This window comes from Podarcis melisellensis (assembly GCF_964234715.1).
Source record: "Podarcis melisellensis genome assembly, chromosome: 15".
In the NCBI taxonomy this organism is placed as follows: Eukaryota; Metazoa; Chordata; class Lepidosauria; order Squamata; family Lacertidae; genus Podarcis; species Podarcis melisellensis.
In genome coordinates, this window is record NC_138532.1 from 41911382 (window position 1) to 41928714 (window position 17333).

The 17333-nt window shown below is 47.2% G+C and overlaps 2 protein-coding genes across 2 annotated transcripts in view; one reads left to right on the forward strand and one right to left on the reverse strand.

Moving 5' to 3' along the window:
- Positions 1-684: 684 nt before the first annotated feature.
- On the forward strand, positions 685-3507 carry EMC6 (ER membrane protein complex subunit 6). Its single transcript, XM_081890766.1, has 2 exons — positions 685-924; positions 2923-3507. Exon 2 carries the CDS (start codon positions 2967-2969, stop codon positions 3300-3302), a length of 336 nt encoding a protein of 111 aa, XP_081746892.1. The 5' UTR covers positions 685-924; positions 2923-2966; the 3' UTR covers positions 3303-3507.
- A 1898-nt stretch (positions 3508-5405) lies between these two features.
- Positions 5406-17333, reverse strand: part of P2RX5 (purinergic receptor P2X 5) — a 31265-nt gene continuing 19337 nt past the window's right edge. The window contains exons 7-12 of the mRNA XM_081890573.1: positions 16898-17036; positions 15847-15983; positions 14352-14445; positions 13588-13653; positions 11639-11721; positions 5406-8563 (exon numbers count right to left, since the gene is read on the reverse strand). Coding sequence (XP_081746699.1) covers positions 8467-8563; positions 11639-11721; positions 13588-13653; positions 14352-14445; positions 15847-15983; positions 16898-17036 — 616 coding nt within the window. The 3' untranslated portion in view covers positions 5406-8466. The remainder of the gene's footprint in view (positions 8564-11638; positions 11722-13587; positions 13654-14351; positions 14446-15846; positions 15984-16897; positions 17037-17333) is intronic.

Consider the following 17333-nt stretch of genomic DNA (forward strand, 5'->3'; position numbering starts at 1 on the left):
TCTCCGCCTACCAAGAGGCCACGCCCCTCCCCTCCAACGGTCGCCGCGCCCCTCTTCGTGCGCACATACTTGCCCTCGCGACCTCGTTTGGCCACGCCCCCTCCAGAGCCCAGGCCACGCCCCACCCGTCCAACGGTCGCCACGCCCCTCTTCGCGCGCACACAATTGCTTTCGCGACCTCTTTTGGTCACGCCCCTCCCGCGTCCGGGCCACGCCCCTTCCAACTGCCGCTGCTCGTGGCCACGCCCCCACGCCCGGCCACGTCTCTCCGCCTATCAAGAGGCCACGCCCACTCCCCCTCAGCCCGCTCCCTCGCTCTCCTCACCTGACCACACAACTCCTCTCAGTTCCTTTCACTAGACTGATATTTTAACGGTCTGGTTCTTTTTTTTTAAATGAACCCACGACAAACAGCTCCAAACAACTTTCCACAACAACCTTGTGAGGTAGGATAGTAACTGGCACGAGGCCACCCAATCAGCTTTCAGCGCTGAAACTTACATGTCAAATTCAGACCGGAAATCCGGTCTACGAAGAAGCGGTCTAGCTCGCATCATATCCATGGTATCCACGGCGTCTTTAACGACTTCGACGGACGTTACCGGAAATGTGGCGTGAAGACACACCGGAAGTGTGGCGTGAAGACACACCGGAAGTGTGGCATGAAGAAGCCGGAAGGTCCAAACAAAACCGGAGATTCCAAATAAGGCACGCGAAACTATCCCCGTGGCCAAGTCCCCTGGGGCTCTTGTGAGCAGCGGGGCGGAGTCACGCCCCGTCGCGCGCTGATGGTGACGTCACCCGTGTTCCCAGCATCCTTTCTGCTGTAAGATGGCGGCGCCTACCCACTTCCGGTAAAGCCGGTTGGAAGGGAAAGGCTTTTTCGGTCGGCATTAGAGAGAGGTAAAAGGCGACCCAAAACTGGTAAGCGGGATTCTTGGTATGCGCGGGTAGGAGGGGGCGGTGCTCCTCTTTCTCGGAACCGAATGTGTGACTCATGGCGTTTATTTCAGACATCATGGCAGAGGACCCTGACGCCATAACCCGGGGCTCTGACGTCATCCCGGAGCGGGACAGAGGCGGGCTTCCAGTGGAGGGGGGAGAAAGGGAGTTGTGCTGAAGGAGGCTCGTGGGATGGCGTCAGCGTTATTTCGCTTGCAATAATCAATCATGATCATGCTTTGCGGGATACGAAATACAGTATATGCTTCAAGGCATGTGTGGATCATTGCCTAGTTCCCCACACAACTGTTTGGACGTTGTAGAACTATACGAGGCTGCGCCTTTCCAAGATTTCATGCTGCGAAACATTCCCCATCTTTGCTTGGAGGTACTGGATATGAAGGCTTTGCAAAGCAGGTTCTCTGTCACTGAGCTGCAGCCTTTCCCCTGACAACTAAAGCAAGTTTCCAGTCATCATGGTTCTGATTAAAGGGCTTATATAAAATTACGAGAAGCTGCCTTACAGTCTAGCTCAGTATGGCTTACTGGTGGCTGCCCTCTAGGGTTTCAGAGAGGGGACTTTTCTGGCCATCCAGGCAGGGACTGAACCTGCCATTGAGCTACAGCCCCTTCCAAAGGAACAGGGAAAGCTACCTCATGCCATATTTGTCTGTTCAGTCCAGGAACTGGGAAACTGGTGCTGATAATAATAATAATAATAATAATAATAATAATAATAATAATAATAATAATAATAATTTATTTATACTCTGCCAATCTGGCTGGGTTTCCCCAGCCACTCTGGGCAGCTTCCAACAAAATATTAAAAAATACAATTAAACATCAAACATTAAAAACTTCCCTAAACAGGGCTGCCTTCAGATGTTTTCTAAAAGTCAGATATCTCCCTCCATAGTGCAGGTGCCACCACCGAGAAGGCCCTCTGTCTGGTTCCCTGTAACCTCACATCTTACAGTGAGGGAACTACCAGAAGGCCCTCCTTGGAGCTGGACCTCAGTGTCCAGGCTGAACAATAGGGGTGGAGACGCTCTTTCAGGTATACTGGGCTGAGGCCGCTTAGGGCTTTAAAGGTCAGCACCATCACTTTGAATTGTGCTCAGAAATGTACCGATTTTGTTGGACTTCAGCTCCCTGCAGCAAGCATGGCCATCAATTATGGGCATTGTAGTTCAACAACGTCTAGAACAGGGGTCTGCAACCTTTAAGACAAAAAGAGCCACTTGGACCCGTTTCCGAAGAGCCGCAAAACTCGTCATTACAAAAATAACTTTTTTGTCACTTTTTTATTATTTCTTTGTTTGACCCCTCAGAATTACTCCTCCTCATAGAAATAAACGTTAAATTAACAAGTTACCTTTTTGTGTGTGTGTGTGTTCTTCACTCCCCTTCAAAACAGTGACCAGCGTACATGCCCCTTACAATGTAGCGGGCGGGCGGGAAGGTGACGTCGGGATGGTGCATGCCTAATGCACGCACCGCCCCCAATCGACGTCACAGCCAGTACAGTGCCCGCTACAGTGGGGAGTGTCGGGGCGCACAATGCACCTCCTCCCCTCACTAGTATCCGCCCCGGAGCCGCAGCAAAGGTGTAAAAGAGCCACATGCGGCTCCGGAGCCGCGGGTTGCAGACCCCTGGTCTAGAAGGTCATGTGTCCCCCTAGCCCTGATCAGACCATTATTGTTCATTCTGGCTTGCATTGGTTCTCCAGAAGCTCAGCCATGGGTCTTCCCCATCATCAGCTACCTGATCCTCATAGCTGACAATATGGTTTTGTTTTAATTCAGGGAGCGAAAGGGCAATCTTGCCTATACAGAGCTGTTTTGGGGTATGAATGTAATAGTAGCATCCACCTGCCTTGAGAGACAATGGAGTGCGCCTCTGGGGGTGAAGCCAAACTGCTGCATGGTACCGCCTGGTGTTTCCTGACTAATCAATATTTCCTGCTCTTCTTTACACAGGGGTGCAGTAAGTGAGCGGCGGCGCTCGGATCTGGATCGCAGCCATGGCCAATGCCGTGATCGCCAAGCGGGAAGGCCCCCAGTTCATCAGTGAAGCTGCTGTCCGAGGGAACGCAGCCATTTTGGATTACTGCCGGACGTCAGTCTCTGCCCTCTCGGGAGCGACCGCTGGGATCCTGGGCCTGACCGGCCTTCACGGCTTCATCTTCTACTTCCTGGCCTCCGCCCTCCTCTCCATCCTCCTGGTGCTGAAAGCTGGGCGGCGGTGGAGCAAGTACTTTAAATCCCGAAGGCCCCTTTTCACCGGAGGGCTGATCGGGGGTCTCTTCACATATGTCCTCTTCTGGACTTTCCTCTATGGCATGGTACATGTTTACTAGGGGAGGGCGGAAGAGGAGACGCGCCAAGTTAGAACGGTTCTCGTGGAGTGACAGGACTTGGAGGGAAATGGTCACCTTGTCTTCTAGGCCAGACGTCTGGGGCTGTTGATCCGTTGCTTGTGCTGCTTAACCCTGCCAGTAACTTCTGTCGGGAAACGAGCCTGTAAAACCCTGCCAATTAAACAAAATGTGAAATCCCTAAGAAGGTGTGATGAGAAAATAGTGCTCCTTCTATGCCTTTCTTTCAGTTGTTGTTTTATTGTATTGTATTTGTTCATTTGAGCCAGGTATAGAATGTGGCCCTCAAAACCTGTTTGGCCCTCAGAACTCTCCTCTGGCTTTCTCCACTTTCTCCAGCTGCACTTCTTACTGGGCCTGTTTCACACCCTCCTTTAGTTTTTTCATCTGGCTGGGAATGTGTCCTTGAACTCTGATCAAGCCTTTGCTTGCCTGGATAGAGAGAGGTGTGGGTGTAGAAAACTAGCTCCCTGTAGAAAGGCAAAATTAAATGCATTGCTCCATCCACTTTCCCTTTTGGCTCCACCTACCACCAACCTAGGGATGTGGGTGGCGCTGTGGATTAAACCACAGAGCCTAGGACATGCCGATCAGAAGGTCGGTGGTTCGAATCCCTGCAACAGGGTGAGCTCCCGTTGCTCGATCCCTGCTCCTGCCAACCTAGCAGTTCGAAAGCACGTCAAAGTGCAAGTAGATAAATAGGTACTGCTCCGGTGGGAAGGTAAACAGCGTTTCCGTGCGCTGCTCTGGTTCGCCAGAAGCGGCTTAGTCATGCTGGCCACTTGACCCAGAAGCTGTACGCCGGCTCCCTCTGCCAATAAAGCAGATGAGCACCACAACCCCAAAGTCAGCCACGACTGGACCTAATAGTCAGGGGTCGCTTTTCCTTTACCACCAACCTGCAGAATAGGTCATTATCTGAGCCTCAGGCCTGGGATCAAATGCAGTTCTCTGACCCTCACTATTTGGTCCTCATAACTCTCTGCAACTCACATCCCTGACCGGCCCTGCTCCACACCCTCCTTTCGTGTTTTTGCTGGGCTGGAAATGTATCCTTGAAATCTGATCCTGCCTCTTGCTCGTCAGGATGGGAGGATAGGAAAGCCGGTTGGTGGAAACTAGCCTACTGTGCAAAGGCAAAATTTGCATGCCCTGCCCACTTTTGCTTCTGACCCCGCCCACCAATGGAACGCAGGCGGGATTGTGCCCCTGGGGCTGAAGAACACCCCCCCCCCAGCCCTACCTTAGCACTTCCAGCATTTGTTGTAGCGTTGAATGTTAAGGGTGTTCCCTGAACCCAGGAGTGCTGGGGTGTCGTTGCAACAGCTTGCTTTTGTGAGGAAAGCCAGCCCCACCACAGCACCCTTCATGAGATGCATCAGTGGACAGGCTGTGGCTTTTGTGTGCTCCTTGAAACCTTCTGTAAGGCTGCCCTCCTTTGGGAACAGTTCTGGCTACACAGATCCACCTTGTTCTCTTCAGCAGGGCTAATGGTGGAAATGTGGACACCAGGCTAGAAAGAACTTCTGGAGGAAGGGTTCTTTGCCAGGGGTTGCCAACATAATACCTTCTACCTCCTGTTGGGCTCCCAACTGACCCTTGGTCTGGGAAGGCTGGGCCTCTGTCGCTCCTGGGGATCTTCAGCGCCCCCCTCCGCACACCCCAGACTTTGAACCCATTAAAAAATTATTTATTCATTGTTTCAATGACTGACCCTCCTTCACAACTTCACTTTCCTTCCTGGCCTTTTTTCCATCTGTGAAATCAGGGACTGGGTTGGCTCTCCAGATATTGCTGGACTCCCATCAGTCCCAGCCAAGGACAGGAATGATGGGAGTTTTAGTCCAGAGACACCTGTAGAGCCCCCGGTTCCTCCCACCCTCATGTTAAAACATCAGTTTTCATTTATTCTCCAGCCTTTCAGTTTAAGCTCCACTTTCTGATCTTGGCCTGCAACCGAATCCCACCGGCAACACAGCCGCAATCTTCTGTTTCTTCTTGATGGTGCGTGGGGCCAAGTGTGTTTCTGAAACCAGCGCTTTCTAAATTTGTATTTTAGCAAGCGTTAACATCTATGAAGCAAAGAGAAACAACACAGAGACTTGTTTTGTTTCACAGCAATCTGTATTCACATTACAATGAGTCTCGGGTGTGTCTGAAGCTTTGGACCGGGGACCATTCCTGAGAAGGCCCCAATCCTTCACACGGACAATGCAGATGCACAGACCTTTTATAAACGTGCCAAAGTCCTTTCTCTGCATTGGCTTCGTAAAGTACATTCTGAGCGAGGGCGTGGGAGGCAGCACCTGTGATCGCGCAAGTGAGCATTTTAGACATAGGCTACTGGTATGGTCCTTTCTAATGGGATGAGATGGCTCTCCCCTCACACTGATCAATGCACCACTTTTTACGTTCACTACTGAGCCTTGACATTGGGACTGCACCTCCCATCAGCCCCAGCCCCATGTCCAAGGGATGATGGGAGTTGTAGTTCCACATATGGAAGGCAGGCTCCAGGGTGGATAATTGGTTTCCTTTATTAATTCTGCAAAATACAACAACAGCCGCACACCCTGGACTCTTCATAGAGAGCTTTGAAATCTAATCTACACACACACACAAATTATCCAGGGCTCCTTTGGTAGGAAGGGCAGACTATGATTTTAATAATACCTTCTCTTTTTTTTGCCAGAGCTTGTCAGTATCTGGGATCTTGAGGGGGCCAGAAAACTTTACGCGAAGGAGGTGGATCAGGCCCTCAGGGTGGAGACTAGCCACCCCTGGGCAAGTACCTTATTCACTGATGTCCAGTGACATCATCATGTCAGAAACAGCATCATGATGTCATCACATTCACTATGTGATCCCTGATTGGGTAGGATTGCCCATGTGGCTAATTCAAGGAAGGGGAAGTAGCAGCCGGGGGGAAATATTTGGCACAGCCCTGCGTATAAATATTTAAACGTCCTATAAAAGCATCTTTCTTATGGCATTCATGGCTATATTGTGTTCACAGTTAGCAAAGATTAATACTGAGACATGAAAGAGAAATGAGCATTCCTGTTTAAAACATCCTCTTCCCCCCTGTCCTCCATGCACACACGCCACTAATTAGAACAGGAATCCTAACTTTTTGGACCCAGGGGCACACCTGGAAATCTAAGAAACTATTGTCAGCCCCTGACCAAAAAAATAACAATAAACCTGGACCGTGCTCAGTGCCCTCTGTAAGACGCCCCAAAGCACAGACGAACAGCCTGTCCATCACCCCATTTTAAAAAGCAGGCAACCCCTTAAAAAACCCTCCAAACCTGCTTTTAAATTAAAAAATAGGGGAAAGCTTTGTCAGGCAGTGAGGGTGCCTTTGTTCCCACAGACACCACAGCAAGGACCCCATCATTATAGCAACAGAATCTGTCAATCATTAAGGGCAGAGCCGCACTATATGGTCAAAGCATATTCATTGCACATTTAAAGCACAGGACTCTCTCTCCCCCCCCCCCCCATATATTCCTGGGAACTGTAGATTTCATTCCTGCACCCTTAACAAACTCCAGTTCCCAGGAGTCTTTGGGGGAAGTAATGTACTTTATATGTAGACTGGATATGTCAAATGTGTACGTGTGGATCTGCCCGAAAAAAAAACAAGTACGTTTTCTCTTTCTGTTACTGAAACATTATGCGATGGAAGTCTGAAGATCTTGCTCTTAATTAAAGAGGAAAGGAAGACATCTGTAAAGAAAGGGGATAAGAGGGGTGGGGAGAGGAAGAAAGTCAAAACAGTTTCTCGATTCTTGCGAAATGCGAGGATGGAAAGTTAATTAGGAAGACTGAACCCGGGAGATGGGTTACGAAACAAAAGGACACAGAGTCTTTCTTTGAAATGTCATCAAACCAGCTCACCCAGGCTGCCGGGTACGTGGGGATGACTCAGTCCTCTCGACGCGGTGATTTATTCCATCTTTCAAAACCCTAGCACCATCTCTCGATTTCTCAAGTTGGGCAAAATGTAGCAGCCTGTGGGTTTTTTCGCCCGTTAAATGACAGAGCATAATGTCACGCTGGCACCGATCTGGGTGTCAACCAAGACCTCTCTTTCTGAGGACCGAGATTTCTGCAGATCCCGCATTCAGGAGCCTATCTCTGTACATAGCTTTCTTATTTAAGGGTGTGACTCTGCAGCCTGTTGCTATTTTTCCAGTGAGATCCCATCACATACCAGCAAAATCAGGCTGCGCAATTTGATCCGGAGCTCTTTGGCACAACCATACCCTAACAACTGAACATTTTGCAATAAAAAGTCATTTTGCTTCACAAAATGTCATCTAACCTCCCTGCCAACAAATCAGGATGAAAGCTCCGTAAACAGGTTACCTCGAATCGATCTATTTCTTGTTCACCTTGTTATCTGCATTGATGAGGTCATGAAACATTTTTCAAGACCTGCAGAAGTCCACAGAACATTTCTTCAGAGAGGGAGGGTCCTGCCTTGCCCTGCAAAGGCATAAAATCCAGAAAATTTAAAAAAATCCCACCTCAGTTTGTTTGGGGCCCTCCAGTTTAAAACAGGCTAATTTGCAGGAGAGAAGACTTGGCAGGATGAAAAGCAGTTGACTGAAATCTCACTAGCCAAGTGCGTTGCTCCAAGGAATATTAATATATTCTGTCTGTCAGGAATGCCAAGGATATGTCCTGATTATTCTGTCTGTAGAAGGACAAAGGCCTGGAAATAATAGGTAGCCCTATTGACTGAGGTGGATCGATCCTGCTGTACTCAAGATGGCTGCCCAACAATTGGGCCAAGATGGATGGACCTCAGGTATATTCAAGATGGCAACACAGGGGATACCTAACTTCTACCATCTCCACTGCGGAATTATATAGGCAGGTCGCTTTGGCATTTGATTTTTAGTTTTTAAAAAAATGTAAAATCCTGTGTTGAGTGACGTAGATGGCTCAGGGTATGGCGGAACGTCACCAGAAAATAAGGCTTTGGGGAGCTGTGAAAGGCCTGGGGTTAACCGCATCCTTCTGGTCTCCATTGCCTATCCGTGAGGTAAACGATGGCTCTGGCGTCATGGATTGCTTAGTTTCCCCGGCCCATGAAGTCTTAGTGGAGTGCGGTCGCCGGTCAGTGGTCTTGGCGTTAGGTCTCAACCGTCTGCAATTGCCTCAGGTGATCCAGCCTGGAGAGGGAGTCAGAACTCTGGTCTCCGTTGATATTTGCTTCTGGCACGGGTTTCCTGTTGCAAAAAAGAAAAACAGAGAAAGAAGTCGTGGAGGGATAAGGCAATGGTGTTGGCTAGAGGGGAACCCGTGACTCTCTGGACTACAACTCCCTAACTGAGATGGCCAATGGCCACACAGGGATGATGGGAGCCGTATTCTGCCTTTGTCTGGAGGGCCACTGGTTCCTCACACCCAATGTAAGAGACGGGGCTTGAAGGACTTGTTGGAATGTATGTTTTGGCTGCAGCAATGAGCTAGGTGTATTAACTTATGGTCTGTGTGTGTGGTTTGGGAGCTGCACGGTCAGGGGAAAAATGCTGTCCAGGGTTGTAAAGACTGCGGAGAGAATAATTGGGTGCACTTTTCCCACCTTGGATCAAATCTATGCTTCCAGGTGCCATAAGAAAGCTGCAGAAAATAAGAAAGCTGCGGAAATGATCTCTTTCAGCTTCTGCCTTCTAGAAGAAGGTACAGGGTTATAAAGACTAGGACTAAGACGCCTGAGAAACAGTTTCTATTCAAATGCAATTTTGCTTTTAAATGCAGTGTAAGGTAGTCTCTATGGGAGTATATTGTATTTAATCATGGGGTATCAGAGTTTTGAGGGACGCGGGTGGCGCTGTGGGTTAAACCACAGAGCCTAGGACTTGCTGATCAGAAGGTCGGCAGTTCGAATCCCCGCGACGGGGTGAGCTCCCGTTGCTCGGTCCCTGCTCCTGCCAACCTAGCAGTTCGAAAGCACGTCAAAGTACAAGTAGATAAATAGGTACTGCTCCGGCAGGAAGGTAAACGGTGTTTCCGTGTGCTACTCTGGTTCGCCAGAAGCGGCTTAGTCATGCTGGCCCCATGACCCGGAAGCTGTACGCCGGCTCCCTTGGCCAATAAAGCGAGATGAGCGCCGCAACCCCAGAGTTGGTCACGACTGGACCTAATGGTCAGGGGTCCCTTTACCGTTACCTTTATCAGAGTTTTTAGGGGGCTAACCAGGCTGGGATAGCTGGGATAGCAGGCTTGTTGATTCCTGAATGCCTGATGTAGATTTTCAGTTTCGTTGTTCTGTATGGGACCATGACAATAAAGATTATCGTATTGTAGGTCAAGTCGTGTCTCGAACTAGGGACCCATTCTTCTAACTTCCTCCTCTAACACAATGTACTTTCAAGGGATGAAAAGGTCAGCCTCCTCACCCCTTCATGGCCAAGGGGGCAGCAAGCATTGGGGTAGGTTCTGGGGGTCCATGGATGGCAGGGAAAGATCTCAAGGGTGCCCCCACAGAAACTCTGAACGGCAGTACACCAAAGCTGCTCAGGGGACCTACTCTGAATGTTGTCCCTCAGGATCAGACCAAAAGGCTCTTGCCCCCCCATATCTCGCAAAATACAAATCACTTGACTCTCCCTTGCAGGGCTGGCGTTAAAAGTCAGCATCACTGGGGGCCTTCCAAGGCTCATGGTTCAACAAGGGGACAAACCCCCTTCCCAACTTTCACCGCCTCCCTTGGGAAACAAAGTCAACACACAGAGAGAAAGAGAGTTCCCCTAAGGAGGATTTGAAAACCGCCCGTTTTAACCCATTCACCCGTATGGGTTCGTGTGCTTTTAAAAATCAAAACATGCTGGTGCATTTAAAAAAAATCCTAATGCATGCGGCAAGGACTCCACATTAAGCTTTTTGTCCTCTTCCTGACTATAATATATGGTTCTCAAGGGATGCTCTCTGCTCTGGCCCAATCCAGGAGGCTTTTAAACCAACGGAAATGATGAATTATTCAGGCCCATTTCCCAGTCTTAAGCCAAGGTCAATGGTTAAAACAGCCGAGGAGAAGAATCTCCTTCTAGATTCTTTATACAGTGGTACCTCGGGTTACATACGCTTCAGATTACATATGCTTCAGGTTACAGACTCCACTAATCCAGAAATATTACCTCAGGTTAAGAACTTTGCTTCAGGATGAGAACAGAAATCGTACTCCGGCGGCAGGAGGCCCCATTAGCTAAAGTGGTGCTTCAGGTTAAGAACAGTTTCAGGTTAAGAACGGACCTCCAGAACGAATTAAGTTCTTAACCCGAGGTACCACTGTATTGTCATGAGTGTGTGGGGTGCCTCAACTCCTGGACCCCTCTTCCAATTCCTGGGTCCCAGGTACCGAATTAACCATGTTAGAATACAAGGCAGGACCCAGCTTGGAAAAGGCTTGCTAAAGACGAGTCCTTAGGTTAGTGATTTTCAATTGATGCACCTGCTGGTGCCCTGGGGGGCCTTGAATGATGGCCAGGTGTGCCATGGGTGGCGGAAGCAGTGGCATAGCGTGGGGGGTGCAGGGGGGCCGGCCGCACTGGGTGCAACATCTGGGGGTTAGGGTTATGGGGCACAAATCCACGGGTTAGGGGGTGCAAATTACTTGCCTTGCCCTGGGTGCTGACAACCCACGCTACGCCACTGGGCGGAAGCCAGAGGCTGCACCAGCTTCATCTTAAATCCGCTCTTCTTTCTTTCAATTTTGGCGTGGCGGCTCTATTTTTTACAGTGGTACCTCAGGTTAAGAACTTAATTCATTCTGGAAGTCCGTTCTTAACCTGAAACTGTTCTTAACCTGAGGTACCACTTTAGCTAATGGGGCCTCCGGCTGCTGCTGTGCAATTTCTGTTCTCATCCTGAAGCAAAGTTCTTAACCTATTTCTGGGTTAGCGGAGTCTGTAACCTGAAGTGTCTGTAACCTGAAGCGTATGCAACCCAAGGTACCACTATATTTCGTTTATATCTCATATTTCCACCAAGGAGCTCAAGCTGAATGAAGCATACATGTTTCTCCCCATTATATCCTCACAACAACCCTGCGAGGCTGAGAGACAGTAACAGTGTGTGGAGAGGGGTAGGTATCCTGACCTCCCCAGTTTCTGAGGGCCAAGTCTGGCCAGTGGGCGGGGCCACCCACTTGTCAATCGCCTGACATCACGATGATGTCAGAGGGGGTGTTTCCCTCCCTGCCTCCATGTTGACGACCAGGTGATCGGCAGGACTCCCCCAAGGTGGAAGTTTCAAAAGCCTCTGCCACACCACACGCCCCTTTGCGCCTGAAAACAACATACCTCACTTCTTCGTATTTTTTGCCTCGGTAAAAATTGCTCTTTTGGAGGAAGTACAGCAACACAAGGTCACAGAAGAAAGCCCCCTAGGAAACAGACAAGGCATTGCTGACACAACAAATTTACACATTTTGGCAATAAATCAATAAAAACAACTTGAGCTCCTGCCCATTTCTGTCTCCAAACACGTTTGGGGTGGTTATTTTTAAAGCATTGTATATACACTGGGTGGATCTACACACAGGGGAAAAAACCACTAGAACTAAGTCAGAAATTAAATCGTTATAACAAAAGAAAAAAACCACTATGTAAAAATGGCATATAATTTTTTTTTGCTCTCTGGCGCCCTCTGGTGTTGCATGTTTATAACGAATTCAAAACGTTGGGGTTTTTTTTAAACTATCGTAGCTGAGTCCACTGTACATTTAAAGCCCATCCTACCGCCCCCCAAAATCCTCAGATTTATAGTTTACCTCACAGAGCTACCGTTTTGCACACCCTTAACAAACTACAGTTCCCAGCATTCTTTCTTTTTCTTGGGGGGAGGGGATGATGTGCTTTCCTTGAGTTTTAATTGTATGTTGCAGATGAGGCCTAAGCTTTCACAAAACCAAAAACCACCCGAATGCCTATATTATGGAAATCCAATTGAAAAAACACATAAACATAATAAGCCGTATAGTAACAATTGCAAAGCTATTTACTCGAAACTACTTCTCAAAAATTAGATACAGCTTCTTTTAATGCCCAAATCAACATTGTGACACATTATAAGAAATTATACGGCCAATTACGCCTAAGCTCTCACAGTAGCCTAAAGAAATCAAGACAATAAAATAACACAGAGATAAAGAGAGGTCACAGTAAGCCTGCAGAACAGAAAAGAGCCACATAATTTTGAAGATGGAAGGGATCCTGCGGGTCATTTAGACCAGTGTTTTTCAACCACTGTTCCGCGGCACACTACTGTGCCGTGAGATGTTACCTGGTGTGCCGTGGGAAAAATTGAAAAATTTGAAAGATTTAAAAATAAAGTATTTTATAATTTTTCATATTTCTGTTTACTTACTATTTCATAATAAAGTAATTATAAAATACTTTCTTTGTGTTTATTTGATTCCTATTCAAGAGAATTACTTTATATATAGTCAATATAGGCACAGAGTTAAATTTTTAAACATTTTCTAATGGTGTGCCTCGTGTTTTTTTTCATGAAACAAGTGTGCCTTTGCCCAAAAAAGTTTGAAAAACACTGATTTAGACCAACCCCCCCAGCTGCGAGCAGGATGAGACGAGAACGCCTCTGAATGAGACCTGATATTTCGTTGAAATCTGCTTCCCAGCCTTTGATTGCATAGCTTAGCCGCTGTGATTCATGCATTGGGAACCTCACAATTGGGCTAATAAAACTTTGTGTCGGGCAAATGAAACGTTTTCAGTGTGTTTTCAGTGCAATATAAAATGTGACACTAGATGGCACTGGTGAGCTTCATGGAAAATTCAATTTATTTTTTAACAACTTTTTTTTAAAAGCATTTTCAGAGCGATTTTTATATGTGTCTAGATTCCACTGAGGTCTCGTTGTTAACACAGACCACATTCACATTGTATGTTTAAAGCACTCCGAAACCCAAAGAATCCTCGGAGCTGTAGACTTCCTATTCCTCTCCCAGAGCACTTGAACAACCAATCCCTCTTCACAAGGAACTCTGGGAATCGTAGGTCTCTGGGGAGAAAATTCCAAAGGCAGGGAGCCAAAACCAAAAAGGCCCTGAACATGACTTCAGAAAAATGGCTCGACCTTTGCATATGCAAGCCACCAGATTGCTTTTAGTGAAATGAAGAATGCGCTTGATAAGACCATCGGACTAGACTTTTTTGGCAGAAGCAGACAGATTTTCATGCACACAACTGTGTCAACAAAAAAATCTATTGGATTCAACTCAACTTACCGCTCCCATCAGCGCAACACCAGATCCCACATTGATGATTGTAGGAATAATGTTAAATTTCCCTGCCTGAAAGAAAACATGTCGAAAGCTGAGAGTTGAGCCTTTAGCCAGAAGCATTTTGTTCGGGAAAGTTTTGTTTTTATCATATGTGGGGAGCCTGGAGTTAAGTGAGAGGCAAAATGGAGATGTGGAACTCTCTGCCACTGGATGCAGAAATGGCCACCCAAAGCGGGATGGCTTTGAAAGATCGATTCAAGGAGAGGAACAAAACTACCAATGGCTACTGGGAAGGTCAGAGAACTATGTTACAAACAGGAGCAGAAATTGCCCCAACTTTTGAGATCAGGAACAAAAATCATGCAAGAGTGTAAGAGCGGCAATCTTTTTTTTTTTTTAGTCCGAAAACGTTATGTAAATAATTATGTTTCCTGCATTGTTTTTGATGTTACCCAGCAACTGGAATTAATTACGTTTGTTTTGATCATAGCAGATAGTGAGGGAAACAATGTAGGTTTTAGCAGAAGCCGAACTGTAGTGGAACGGAAACAGCTCTGCAAATAATGCAGCCTAGGATGAAATCTTCCCCTTTAAATCCTTGATGCCTGCTGGCCATGACAGCGAGATTCTCCCTCCCCTGTTACAGACAGTAATCTTCTAAATCCCAGCTGCAGAGAGGCAGGGGAAAACTTCGCTCAGGAAAACCCCTGGAGTCAGTCCAGCCAAAAGAGAAAAGCATGGGGGCAGCAAAACACATTTCCTCCTACCTTCCCGTTCACCATGACATCAAAGCGGATCCCGTAAGCCTTGATCAGAGTCCGGAAATCTACATCGGCTGCGTCCCGGTAATACTTGGCAAACCTGCAATATCAGAAAGCAGAGCAGGGATGGTGTTATTTCACCCAAAATGAAGTTGTTATGGGGTAGGCTGCAGGCAATGGGGAGCACTGGGGGGTTTGGTTGTTGCTGGTTTTTTTGCATCAGACCCCAGATCCTCCTCTCTCTTGCCCCAGCCTTTAAAGCATATTTTGTTTCTAAACCTGTACATGCCACTTCAAGGAACATCTTAGCAGAGGAACATCTTAGAAGAAGGAAAGATAGGGAGAGGACTCAGCTACATTAGTCAAAAAACAACATTTTGAATTAATTATCAACATGCAACACCAGATGGCGCCAGAGAGCAAAAAAAAATTCTATGCCATTTTTACATAGCGTTTTTCTTTTGTGATACCGATTTAATTTCTGGCTTATTTACGGCGTGTTTTTTTCTCCCATGTGTAGATCTGCCCAGACACCTCTTCTGGACTTTTGGCAATTACAATCGTGTGTGTGTGTTTTAAAGGAAATATACTTCCTGAGGAAATGGCACCTGTCACCCACCCTTTTGGTAAAGACTTGCCTTGAAAGTAAATTAACTTTTGTTTTTAAGCATTTCCCAATTCGCCGGTAGTCATTCAAAAAAATTTAAACAATCAGTCAGGCTGATGAATCAATGAATACTGAGGTTCTGTATCTACATACCTGGGAGCAACGTCCACAGTACTCAATGTTTTAAATATATATATTACATTTCTTACATTTATAATTATTTCTCACAGCTTTACATCCCACCTTTTTCTTCATGGAACTCAAGGTGGTGTACATGCTTCTCCCCTCTCCTCATTTAATCCCTGTAAGACAGAGCTATTCCGCCTGGCCTTTAATCTGAATTCAGCCTGATCTTTTATTTCCCTACTCTTCCCTCCCCTTCCCCTTTTATGAAGATTACCCGCTCTGAGACCCCACAGCTAATTCTCCCCTGGACTCCTCGCTGGCCCAAGTAGGACCAATTCAGCCAGCTAGCCCTGGGGATTACCTAATGCTTATTAGATGGATTTCCCCTCAATTGATTTCTGAACTTTGAATTTTATTGTTATTCATGTTTTTATACTGTATTTTATGCTGCTTTTACAATTAAGTGTTTTAAATTTGTTGTTAGCTGCCCTGAGCCCGGTTTTTGAACAGGGAATAAAAAAAATAAAATATATATATATAAATAAAATTATTATTTATTATTATTACGACAACCTTGCAAGGTAGGCTAGGCTGTGTGTGTGTGTGTGTGTGTGTGTGTGTGTGTGAGAGAGAGAGAGAGAGAGAGAGAGAGAGAGAGAGAGAGAGATTTTGAGAGAATGAGGCTGGCTTAGGGCTGCTTTGTAAAGGCTGCGACTCTGCTTGCTGCAGATATCGAGAAAATCGCCTCCCCCTCCATGTCTTGGTTACCTGAAGTTGTATCCTGACGAGACGGATTTCTCTGCAAACTTGGTATCCAGCCGGCTAAAAGAATAGTGAGGATTGCATTCAGAGGGGGGCTTATCAAGGTCACAGTCCCATTCAATCTGAATTCCTATCACACCACCCTTAACGAAAGAGAGACAAAGGTTTGCTTCAGCGCGAGCTCCAGGTTAAGGTCGCAGAGCCCTTCCCCCCCCCCAGGAGATCCTGCGATCCCTGCCTGATTCCCCCTCTCCCACTAAGGCTCCCCCGGTGGGATCTTGTCCATTCCAGTTGTCAAGAGATCTATGTGCCATCCAGGAAGCTGCCGGAACGGCAGGTCAGAAAAACGGAATTGTTTTGGCCCTTTCTGCCGCAGCATCACAGTCTTGGCTCAGCCTGCTCTGACCGGCAGTGGCTCTCTGACAGGGCCGGATTTAGGTTTGATGAGTCCCTAAGATACTGATGGGAATGGGGCCCTTTATATGTCCAGCTGTCCTTTGTCTACAACAAATTGCTACTGTTTTTTTGTGTTGAATATATGCCATATCAGGGGTCAGCAAACTTTTTCAGCAGGGGCCGCTCCACTGTCCCTCAGACCTTGTGGGGGGCCGGACTATATTTTGAAGGGAAAAAATGAACGAATTCCTATGCCCCACAAATAACCCAGAGATGCATTTGAAATAAAAGGACACATTCTACTCATGTAAAAAAATGCAAATTCCTGGGCCATCTGCGGGCTGGATTAAGAAGGCGATTGGGCTGGATCCAGCCCTCGGGCTTTAATTTGCCTACCCATGTACTATATGGTAATCTGTGGACCTAACAGGTATCTAAAGCCATTTGCACATGTTGCCATGCAGAATGTATAAAGGTAATGGGACCCCTGACCATTAGGTCCAGTTGTGGCCGACTCTGGGGTTGCGGCGCTCATCTCGCTTTACTGCCCGAGGGAGCCGGTGTACAGCTTCTGGGGCATGTGGCCAGTAGGGGCTTTGAACCTGGGACTCAGCTGTAGCCCTTTCCCCCAAAGGAAGTAGAATAGCAAGTTTCTCCATACCTCTGAGGCCATTTCCTGAAAGTTGCTCCCAGCCCACGAGACGAGGTTCCCCAGGTGGAATATGGGGCAGTAAGGGTGGTCTGGGCCATAGCGGCACGTTTTCAGGTAGCTGTCATCTGTGGTGTCAAGGACGTTGGTTCTGTGTTGAGGGAGTGCAGGAAGTTCAGTTGGCAGCCACGTTTTATTTTCACTGATTTATTTAAGATCTTTCATTCTTAACAACCAAGCAGACAAACCAATTGTACGAAAATGACGTGCCCGTTCTTTAAAACCATGAAGTCATGACCACACTAATGTAGCAGCAAATAGTAGCAATGTGTCCCATATACAAAACCAGTGGGGTTTTTTTCCTGAGGGGACGCATACCCCTAAACAGTCTTTGTACTTTTGTCCATTTACTGTACCATATTGGCCCAAATATAAGCTGCACCTTTAA

Coding starts and splice junctions, on each gene's coding strand:
- EMC6 (XM_081890766.1), top strand. CDS start 2,967: ATGGCCAATGCCGTGATCGCCAAGCGGGAAGGCCCCCAGTTCATCAGT.